General features: G+C 31.7%; 1 protein-coding gene and 1 non-coding gene across 5 annotated transcripts; one reads left to right on the forward strand and one right to left on the reverse strand.

The window, feature by feature from the left end:
* The first annotated feature begins 372 nt into the window (after positions 1 to 372).
* LOC102578413 (serine/threonine-protein kinase D6PKL1-like) lies at positions 373 to 5,570 on the forward strand. Of its 4 annotated transcripts, none has more exons than XM_006346058.2 (4): positions 373 to 577; positions 874 to 918; positions 1,319 to 2,391; positions 4,466 to 5,570. In XM_006346058.2, the coding sequence occupies exons 3-4, from the start codon at positions 1,454 to 1,456 to the stop codon at positions 5,340 to 5,342; spliced, it is 1,815 nt and encodes a 604-aa protein (XP_006346120.1). In that variant the 5' UTR covers positions 373 to 577; positions 874 to 918; positions 1,319 to 1,453; the 3' UTR covers positions 5,343 to 5,570. The 4 variants fall into 4 exon arrangements, with proteins under 4 accessions (XP_006346120.1, XP_006346118.1, XP_006346119.1 ...); XM_006346057.2 differs by lacking the exon at positions 373 to 577 and adding an exon at positions 590 to 728; XM_006346056.2 differs by lacking the exon at positions 874 to 918.
* Positions 5,571 to 5,942: 372 nt separating this feature from the next.
* On the reverse strand, positions 5,943 to 6,015 carry TRNAF-GAA (transfer RNA phenylalanine (anticodon GAA)). The gene has a single exon. It is a non-coding gene; the product is annotated as a tRNA-Phe (tRNA).
* Between the last annotated feature and the right edge of the window lie 5,820 nt (positions 6,016 to 11,835).

Below are 11,835 nucleotides of genomic sequence, written 5' to 3' on the forward strand. Positions count from 1 at the left end.
GAAAGTGTCTAGTTCGGCCCGTTTTAGAAAATTGTTACTACCTAATTTTCTATAATGATTTGCAAAGACCATAGTGCATTTGAAAGTTTCAATCTTTGTGGAACTTAGAGACGTTTTCGATAGACCCTCGATAAGAAAACTAGTAGTAATAATACCAATAACTCTTTGTTATTAGAGTTTTGTGGAGATTGATGATCTCTAATTTTTGGTATTTTTAATTTGGAATGACACAATAAAAGAAAGTATGAGAGACAGGTTGGAGAGGGGTGGTGGCCCATATGTTTGTTGATTCAGACACTTGTGTTTGGGACAAAATACAATGAAATAATTGAACGTGAAAAGCTTTACTTTAGCTTTGACCCCCCATGTTCTCAATTTGTTAATAGAGACTCTACTAATTTTAGCCTCAACTGCCAAGAATCATCGTTTTCTTCACTCCCAAACCTATTTCTCCCCTCACAATTAGGTCCCCTCTCTCTCTTTTACATCTTTTCTTTATCTAACAGTATAAAGATTGCTTTTTTCTGTCCATTCTTCAACAAAAAAACCCTCAAAGTTCTAATCTTTGTGACTTCAGGTACTATTTTTTAGGCTGCTTTTTTTTTGGTACTTTTGAACTGGACCAGTGATTTGCTGGGTGGGTTTTTTTAGGCTTTCTTTGTTTTTAGCATTTGGGGCTTTGTGGGGTTTAACGATTTTGCTTGGTAGGGTTTTCTTGGAAAAAAAAGGTGGGTCTTTTACACAAGATCTGTGTGCTCATTGACCCTTCTTCTGTTTCTTTTTTGTTATCTATGTGGGGTTGTTCTTATCTTCTTCTATGTGGTGTTTGAGTGCTCTTTAATCACTGCATTTTAATGTTTTGCCTTGCTTTAGGTTCCTGTTTCCTGGAGGAAAAAAAGGAATTTGGTTGTTTTTGAGGTAAATGTTTGAGACATTAGGTGTCTTGGACCTTTAATTGTTGCTAAGTAATAATGATCTGCTGTCTGTTACTTAATTTTTGTTGGATTAGTCTACTAAATAACTGTTGATTTTTGACCTTGTGGAGTTTGGTTTCATCATTTCAACCCCTTTGTGTGTTCAGATCTTTTTACTTTCTATTTTTCCCTTGCTTAATGATTTCAAGTTCTGCTTCTTTTTGTCTCTTTGAAATAGTGCCATCTGTTGTTGTTTTATAGTTCTATTGCTTCAAGTTAGGAACTTTTGACTGTGATAGCGCGGTTGAATTGTGTTTTTATGATTTTTCTTGTTCCAATTTAGGAACTTTTGACTGTGATTGTGCGGTGGGCTGTGTTTTTATGGTTTTCTTGTTTCAATTTAGGAACTTTCTATGTTGTTGATGGAGCTGCTTATGTTGGTGTGTTTTTCTAATAAGAAGGGGATTAATGGCTTGAGCTTGGAGTCCGGGTAATGGGTTTGGCAAGCACAGTATATTTAGGTATCAATATTCGTTTCTATGGCCTCAACACCTTCTTCCAAGAGTTTAGCTGAAAAGCTGAACAAGACAACTGGAAATCAGACAACAGAACGGAGTTCTCGCAGGTCTACACCTTCCCAAGTTCCAAAAAACAACAAATTAGAGATCGCGACTTCTAAAGAACGAGAAGTTGTATCGAAACAGCTTGTGGTAGAATCAACTGTCAGCCAAAAGTCACAGAGCAGTCAACCTAAGGGATCTTCCAACTCACTTGCTGATAAATTCGATTCAAACTTATATTTGGGCAATTCAAAGTATTCAGCTAGTGGAGTAGGTTCTATGCCTACGGAGGCAAAAGGCTCACAAGGGACAGCTGATCAGGAAAGGAAGAATTCTATTAAGGACAGCTCAGCATCAGCGAAAGTTAGTGATGGGGCTAGCAGTATTGCAAAAACAAGTGGAAGTGCCAAAATTAGCGATCGAGCAGATTTTCTTGAGAGTGGTAAGAGCAGCATCTGTAGGGGGAGCACAGGAACTGACGTAAGTGAGGAAAGTACTTCTAGCAGCTTGAGCAGCAGTGTTAACAAACCTCATAAAGCTAATGACTCAAGATGGGAAGCCATCCAAGCTATCCGGACTAAAGATGGGGCATTGGATTTGAGGCACTTCCGGTTGCTGAAGAAGTTGGGAAGTGGTGATATTGGAAGTGTGTATCTGTCTGAGTTGTGTGGAACAAAGTGTTATTTTGCCATGAAAGTTATGGATAAGGCATCATTAGCTAGTCGTAAGAAATTGCTTCGTGCTCAGACAGAAAGAGAGATATTGCAGTCCCTGGACCATCCATTTCTCCCAACATTATATAGCCATTTTGAAACAGAAAAGTTCTCATGTCTAGTGATGGAGTTCTGCCCAGGAGGAGACCTGCACACACTCAGACAAAGACAACCAGGGAAGCATTTTTCAGAACAAGCGGTGAAGTATGATACTTGATCTCTGACCTTACTGTCTTAAGATAGTTTGCTCTTCTTTCTTTTAAAAAAGTGGGCATCTTTTGTTGCTTTCAGTCTGGAGTATTATTTTCACAATTTACAGCATTGACTATATCTTTTACTGTTAGACCTAGATATGTTTTTGTTATGGCTGTAGACATAATTAATCCAACATCATCCATTATTTCTTCATTTTAAATTAATTGATCCAACAGATATACTGATAACAATCAAGGGACATAAATACCTTTAAATGACATGATTTTCTCGGTGGTACCAAGAAATTGAGTTGAAGCAAACTGACTTCTATGCAAGTTATTTCAAGTCCCTAAAGCAGTCGGATTGCATGTACTAACCAGTTATATCATTTACCTCTGGACAATGAAATGCATGTTGACCTCACTGTTAGTTCAAAAAGCTGGTTATTTGATATTCTGACTTTATTCTTTGCTCAGTGGTTTAGATCCTAAATCTTAAATTCCTAAAATGAGTGAGCTCGAGCTACTTTTGGGATCATTTGCCTAGTTTTTTTCCTCCATAGGTATCATTTGCTTGTGTTTTTCTTACTAAGCCAAGTGGATGTTTAAACTGGTTTATATTCTTCTCCTGTGTTGGTTCTATACGAAGCTGTTTTTGGTCTCTGTTGCATGTTCTTCTTGTCAACTATTTACAATTCGATGCAAGCAGCAAGTTAGTGTGACCATCATTTGAATTGGACATGGTAATGCTGTTTATTTTACTTGTAATGTTTGGTTCCTGCGCCCTGCAGGAACTTACTTATTTCTGTAGTCATTAAGACTACTGTTTGTTGTGTGGTCCTGTAGTTGGGGTAATCAGCTAAGGTGCAGGTGGGTGTTTTTCTCTTTTTGGCAAATGAATCCTTCAGTTTAGTAGTCATCCACCTAATTTTAAATATTAAGAAACATTATTGACTTGTTGGTTGGTGTTGGATTATTGAGAGACTGATTAACGCTCACTTTGACTCATTCCTGTGACCTACTTTTCATCTTGTCATTTACAAAACATTGACCTCTTTAGTGTAATGGGGAACTTTTATTTGGTGAAGTTAATAGTTGTAATGGAAATATTTGCTTTGTCAAAAATATTAGATTCAATTGTATGTTACATCTTAAAATTTTCCTGGCTGTTCTGCTATTAATTTGATATCTCTAGCAAACTCTTAGTATAACCCATCCAACTGTATTCTCATGTCTGCATAACTCAAATTCAACTAGTTTATACAAGACGGAGGAAGCATTTAAATAACCAGATCTAGGGTAAGTGTTGTGTTCCCCTCCCCTAGAATAAAGGGGGAAAATGTTGAAACCCAAACAAGGGATGATATTTTGGACCAGTGAAAAAGTTGTCACTGTCGGACTAAACCACTACCATTCAGTAATACTCTTTTATTTGGGTGGTGGTGGTGGTGGTGGGTGGAGGACACCTTTCTGGCAACGTCTTTGTTTGATGATTCTTGCCTGTCTCCCTAGTCACTGGAATAATGAAAGCTGTAACCAGCTCTTCAACTTTGTTGGAAGTTCTCTCTTCCTTGCAATTAAAATTTTCCCACCTTGCACCCAAGGGTGTGGCCTAGTGGTCAGTGAAGTGGGTTGAGAACCATGTGGTTTCTGGTTCAAAACCAAGCGGAAACAAAAACACTAGGAGGTTTGTTCTCATCTGTTCAAGCTTGATAGACGGAGTTATCTGGTGTTTGTGCTAGTGGGATGGAGGGGTCTAAGAAATTGCGTACTATGCAATTGAAGAAAGTTTTAAATTAGTGTATTCATACTTGTTTCTTGACATGATTTGAATGGGATGTTGCATGTTTTCGGAATATATGAAGTATCATAAATATTTGTTTATTTTTCTTTTGAGTTGAATAGTAGATATAAGCCTTCTGTTGCTAGTGCTAAAACTCCAATGAAGGAAGCAGAAAGAAATTATCAGGATTTTCATTTCTGCTTTCTGCCTTTACTCAATTTCAAACTCATGAACGAAAAGTTTATGTTGGTGACTGCGGTTTATTAATTCGCTTGTGTTGTATTGTATCTTAAAATTGCAGGTTCTACGTAGCAGAAGTGCTCCTTTCTCTGGAATACCTTCACATGCTTGGCATTGTCTACCGTGATCTCAAGCCAGAAAATGTGCTTGTCAGAGAAGATGGACATATAATGCTCTCTGATTTTGACCTCTCCCTTCGCTGTGCTGTCAGTCCAACGCTTGTAAAGTCAACATCTCTTGAAGGTGAGCCACTGCGCAAGAATTCAGCTTATTGTGTGCAGCCAGCATGCATCGAGCCCTCTTGTATTCAGCCGTCCTGTGCTGTTCCTACAACATGTTTCGGGCCTCGCCTCTTTTCCAGCAAGTCAAAGAAAGAAAAGAAATCTAAAAATGAAATAGGTAACCAAGTTAGCCCATTACCAGAGCTTATGGCTGAGCCTACTGGAGCGCGGTCAATGTCATTTGTTGGGACTCACGAGTATTTAGCACCCGAGATAATCAAAGGTGAAGGACACGGGAGTGCAGTGGACTGGTGGACCTTTGGTATCTTTCTATACGAGTTACTGTTTGGCAAAACACCCTTCAAGGGATCAGGAAATCGACAAACTCTTTTCAACGTTGTTGGTCAGCCCTTGCGGTTTCCAGAAACACCAGTGGTCAGTTTCTCAGCAAGAGATCTTATCCGAGGCTTGCTCGTGAAGGAGCCACAGCATAGATTGGCATACAAAAGAGGAGCCACAGAAATCAAGCAACATCCTTTCTTTGAAGGTGTAAATTGGGCTTTGATACGTTGCGCGAGCCCTCCTGAGATCCCAAGGCCCGTGGAATTCGAAAGAATTTCAGTTCCACCAGCAGCATCAACCAGTGAGAAAGGTGTAGCTGGAACTGTCCCTTACCAGAAGAATTCAGACAACTATCTTGAATTTGATTTCTTCTAATATATTTTTTAAATATCTTTTTTTCGTCGAGGCGATTGGCTGTTCATCTTCACAAAATGAAACATAGGAAGGATGTACAACATTTGGAAGATGTAATGTGAAGGTTTGATTAGTTTGATGATCATATTATTGTTTGAGTTGTAATTCAACAGTTGAAAATTTGTTGCATGGCAAAACACTACAAGTTTGATGCTACCAATCGATAATGTGAATTTGTTAGTTTATTTAGATCTTTGTTTTTCTTCATTTTATGGTTCGACAACTCTTTTTGATGTATGAGGCTAATTGCTTCAATGGTATTTATTCGAATTATCGACACGATATCGGTAGAGCCTTTGATTTGTAGTGTTCGAAACACTCCACATGTTTTTGAGAAGCCAGACAAATAATCATGATGAACAATATGAAATGTGATATACACAAAACATTTAGCATTTATGTAGTATCGACTTTGAGCTATAAATGTTACGGAGATAACTATATAGATTTTATTTCCAACTAAACTTGCCTGCATATTGAAACAAAAAAAATTAAACAACAAGTTACAAACAAGATAGCAGTGATTTCTTTTAAAAAATAATAAATAAATAAAATTTAAAATGCGGTGAACGTGGATCGAACACGTGACCTTCAGATCTTCAGTCTGACGCTCTCCCAACTGAGCTATCCCCGCTTGTTGATAATTATGTATTAACAATAATATATAACCATTATGCAAAACATTTTGCATTTATATTTTATAGGGAACATGGTAATATTTCTTACATCGACCTATATAAACTAAAAATTCAATTCGATGAACGAAATATTTCATATTCGATCAGGGTTCAGGAAATATATGTATCTCGAAAACGTATGATGCAGGTAGTCTACCTTAACCTATATGAACTATTTTACTAGATTTTAACATGTCATAAAAGAAAATTATCTTATCTTTTAAATTACTACTTTCAATTTTAACAGATAACTAAAAAGAATAATTTGGTGCACAAATAATTTATTTTCACATAAAGCTCGATAAAGGGTTCACATCCAAAAATGTGATTTGACAGCCTACTTCAATAAAAATATTAATAAAATAATAGATATTTTCACTTTTCATGATTTAAATTTGTGATCTATTATACTCAGAAAGACAATTTGTTATAGACAACTATTTTATGTATTTGTAATTATCTCTTAGGTAATTGATGATAATATTTTAAAAAATTACACTATTATATCATTATGAACCAATAATCAAGCTAGAAAAGATGATTTTTTTTATTTTTTTTATTGGAGGTTGAGTTATTGGGACTTCATGGAGGAAGAGCATTGATTCTATACATTATACTTTGGTTATTGTTTCCACAATCAAACAAAAAAATATGAATAATTTTGTTCCCAAAAATATGTCCATGCAAATGCAATTGGATTGAATGTTTGCTATATTAAACGTGGAGCATATAGTAAAGCTCATAATCATCTTCTATTTGGAGAAATTAAAATAAAATATCATATTATAAAATATTATACATGCAAAATAATTAACTCATCCAAAAGCCAAAGAATTCATATATATCCATACCTTTTTAAAATAAAATAAAAAACTTGTCAATTAATTATATATTCATGACCATACCATAAAGAAAAATATTCCAATTGTTTGGACATCCTTACAACTTTCACTCACACCACATGAGTAGTGTAGGTACAATATTGTGCGGATTCGAGATTTCAAATTAATAGATTTTTATAATGATGAGTTCAAGTTGATCAATTTATAGACGAGCAAAAAATTACAATTCGTATAAACTTATAAATTAGCCTAGATTTGCATACGTGTGAATTAATCAGTTAGGTGAATAATTTGTGTCCAATCAAATTTATTTTGTATCAAGAGGATTCATCATATAGTTTTCTTACTTTTATATTGACTATTAACTTATCGTAATTCTCCTTCTTTATTCAATCTTTCTGACAATTATATTATGCGTATAAACGACAATGCAAAGTACACATAAGTATTTATTTATTTTTGGTATATTTACACAGAATAAGCACTTGCTATTTCAAAGGTATATATAGTGAGTGAATTATAATATTAGATATGTAATATATTAAAGTCCCACTAATCTATACGTAATAGGTCAACACATCATTGATTACTCTTTATTGAAAGCTATATAAAGTTGTATTCTCACTATTTATGAAATAACAAATGTAATTATTAGTAGTGTGATGTAGAAAGCTTGAATGAGTAACAGTGTTTAGATTGAAATATAATTGATCATGGGCCAATTAAATTGGAACTCCAAAAAATTAATATTAATACTTGGCATATATATTTACGTGACATTAACTTATAACTAGTTGACAAGACTTGACATAATAATGGAAATTAACTTTATGATCCATCACAAATATAATTGGTTAATTTACTAGTCCTTTTCATATAAATAAGATATCCATAATAACACGTACAACTCAAAAATCAATATAATTTGCAATTTTTTCGATAGAAATTTTTGAGGATAATCTATTAAAAATTTCATATTTCTGACTAACCTCTCATAAAAAACTTTCATTTACTTACATTAAAATTGTAACTAGTTATACATAGTCACGATGTGTTTAGAAGGCCCCTTGAATGGAAAATCATATTGTCAAATGTCAATAATACTTAGAAAATAACACAAATTTCCGATGTATGTCCTATTATAAATTGATTCGTCATTAAGAAATTTCAGCATACATCAAAAATATTTCCAAGGAATCAATTTTCAAACCAAATTCATTGAAAATCTACATTTTAATTATTGTGTATCTGAGTAACTTTTTTTCATTTCATATTTAGTATATAATCAATTTCTTCGTAAAAATTCATACTTACGCATTATAACTGGTTATACGAGATCATTTCCTAAAAAAAATTGTGTTAGATGATTTAAGTAAAAAGGGGAAGTTTCTGGCATGGGCATGTGTCTGGCAAACACACATGACAAGATTCTCCCTACAAAACTAGACTATTTGCCATAAAAAACATTTTGCTTTGAAGAAACAACTACTTCATGTGTGCACTCATATATCATATTGTTTTATTAATTATTCTTAAATCTTGTCTAAATTTGTCTTCACCTCACAATATATATAAAAGGATTCCCATCCTTTTGGTGCTCTTCTTATTCAAATAAAGTTAATCTTAGTCATAAAAACATTGCATTTTAAGATAATTATATTGTTTACTTTACTTTATTAGGTCTGTCTATATCTACTTTCATGCTTTAATTCCTTTATTGGTAAAAGTCAAGTTTCCTTGGTTCTAGTGTAACACATTATTTGTTATACAAATCAAGTACTCCTTGCTATCAAGCACCTAACATGCGGCGGAGCGGTAAGTACTCTATCAAATTTAAATTCTTAAAATAGAATTTATTATAAAACGTATATATGTACCAAATTTAAAGTTATATCACCTACTATTATGCTACTTTTTTTTTGTGACTATTATGAATTCATGTCACGTCAATATATTAAATAAGAAGTCATTTTTTATCAAGAGTCTCTTCATTTTTATGTCTCAAATTAAAATAGAGACGATGCTTGTATAAAAAGCATGATTTGATTGGTTCCAGTAATATAAGTTCGAACTTTGTATTTATTGAACATATTCATATAATAAACTTCATAAAATAAATTTCAAATCATAGACCTACTTCGATCTAAGATTAACCCAAATCTTTAAGAGTAGGGGAATCACATTCTTCTTGCCATAGTTTTGGGCGGTCACGTTTTATATATATTATAGATAAGCTAATTCGAAGGAAAAGAACATATAATTGTTTAATTTAAAGAATTATTTATTTAGCTAATTAATGTCAGGCACGCATCAAATCAAATTTTATTGAATGGCTAGTAAGATTTTCAGTATATTTATTATGTGCTCTTTTTTGAATTTTCATTATCTGAGTTGTCTAGATTATAATATATATTGCGCTCGAAAGCGAGTGACATTTAAATTAAATATAATTATTTTAAATTATTTATATTAATTTATTTTTTTTAAAAAATGAACCGAAATTGAAGGGTAAACTAGCCAAAACTCATCCTAATTATTGTTTTTAAAGGAATATGTAAAAGAAAAACACGATAGATAATTTGAGACGGACGAAGTATATATATTTTTTGTTGATTGTAGCCTATTCCATCCCAACACTATCTATGGAATTTATCAAAAGAACGGCTTCAATTATTTTTTGCAAATCTATTAAAAGAAAATGCTTTCTCTTTTAGCTACAAAATCTTCATCTAATATGCCCCATTATTAAGACATTTAACATTACTTTTCATAATTAGTTTTATATATATATATATATGCTCGTATATTGAAAATTTATAAAGGAATTAAAATCTTTTTTTTGTTCTTTTTATTCGTTGGTATATATGGAAAATTTGGCCAACTTGGTTGAGGAATTATTCACTTGGAACTTTGTTGACAAATTTTGGACTTATATATTACTAATAAATATAAGATTCCACTAAGTGATAGATCACAACTAATAATATCCTATAATTTAATTAACGACAACCTATGGTAGCACATGTAATTTTTTAAAATATGTTTCTTTGGAATACGAAAAATGACGGTGCAAGAAAAATCATGCCCCAAAAAAGATATATATATATATATATATATATATATAAAGCCATGGAAATGTTAAAAAGTAAATAAAAAAAAAACACTTAGTAATTAAGTGAAAATACTTATTTATTGTGTATATCCTATAGTTACATCAAACAGATAAATACGTAAGTGGTACATGTTTCTACTACACTTTATTACTTTCAAAAATATTTTTTCAATTTAATATAAACATTGAATACACGTATGTTTTTCTTTAATATTTTGATATTATTATGTTTGTCCCACGTAAAAAAGAAAACTAAAAGTTATAAATTGATCGAGGAATATATTCTTTTTCTTCTTTTCTTTCCTTACTTGATGATAGGTCCATTTCTGGAGGTAGTGATTTTGAATTTTTAATTAAAGATAAAGAAATTTTGAACTATCTCACCATAATTAATATTGGTGTCAATAAATATTCATGTTTCTTCTTCTCAATATATTTACATTTTACAGACAACTAAAGTCGAGATAGATATAATATAATCGGATACACTTCTTATAACCAAAAATATCTTAAAAGAGACAATAAAATATTTTGTTAAATATAAGACGTAATAACTCCCCTTATGCATTCACATAATTAAAGTCATAAGGGATCAATTCATAGTATTAAACAAGGGCTCACATTAAACAATAACAGGATTATCCAATGAATATATTTTATTTGTCGTAGGAAAAAAAGATATATGAGTACTATATAAAATATATATCTTAACATAAATATCAACGATTAATTTTATGACTCAAATCTCATAATCTACCAAACTACAAGCTAAGTCATATATCAAACAACTTTATCATTTTTTTTAAAAACTCCCTTTTAAATTAAAAATTATTTTCGTAAGAGAAAAGGTAAATATAATTAAGTAATTTGGGACATTTAAACTATAGAATAAATACTTGGTGGTGAACCATAAAATTCCCTTTGAATTGTCCAAATTCAAAAGGATGTTAAGATGTTTGGATCAAAGGTCGTAGCACTTTAATTTCTTTACCAAATTCCATTTATTTCTTTTTGAAAAATAAGTCAAAGTTGCTTTCATTTCTGTTTGATCATCAATTTTGTACACCAACTATTTTATCACACCATTAATATTCATTTACTATTGACCACTACATGTATCTATTCATGACCAATGTCTTTCTATAACCAAAATACTTGAGTCGAGGGTCTATCGAAAAAATATTAAGTTTTTAGATTATATGCATTATTATTTTCAAATTTTATCTATTAAATATATTGTTATTGTTGTTCTTTTTCTAAGGTCGGATTTCTATATAAAATTTCTATTATAATATCCAAATTTGTGGATATAGTTCAAAAAATTCAAACGAATGATGTTTTTATTGACTATCGATTAATTTTTATCAGCATATATACGAAATAACTATAGCCGACAATATTTAGGAAAATAAAAAAAATCACCAAATATTATTATGTCATTATTTTCTATTAATGGATCTAGTATTTTTTGGTATTAGATTTTGTGTTTGTTGTGACATTAGGAGTTGCTATTTATTTGTGTCATAATACACAATAAAGTCACATAAACACGCGTTTGTGTGTCACCCTTCATAAAGTTTGCATCAGCTCCATATATTATTTTTAAATTATTTTTTCATTTTGATAAATTTAAAAGTTATTTATTATAAAAAAATTGCTAATTTTCGACTAACATCTTATTAATTATTATTTTTTGTTAGTAAAGAATTATCAACGAAAAAACAATAAAAATGTTGCCCACAATCTAAAGTCCTATAGGATTATGTCGAATTTTTAGTTGAAAATTAGTTAGAGTGATAAGTATCTTTACGTTATTAATGAGA

Source organism: Solanum tuberosum, unplaced genomic scaffold (genome assembly GCF_000226075.1).
Source record: "Solanum tuberosum cultivar DM 1-3 516 R44 unplaced genomic scaffold, SolTub_3.0 scf00076, whole genome shotgun sequence".
Classification (NCBI taxonomy): Eukaryota; Viridiplantae; Streptophyta; class Magnoliopsida; order Solanales; family Solanaceae; genus Solanum; species Solanum tuberosum.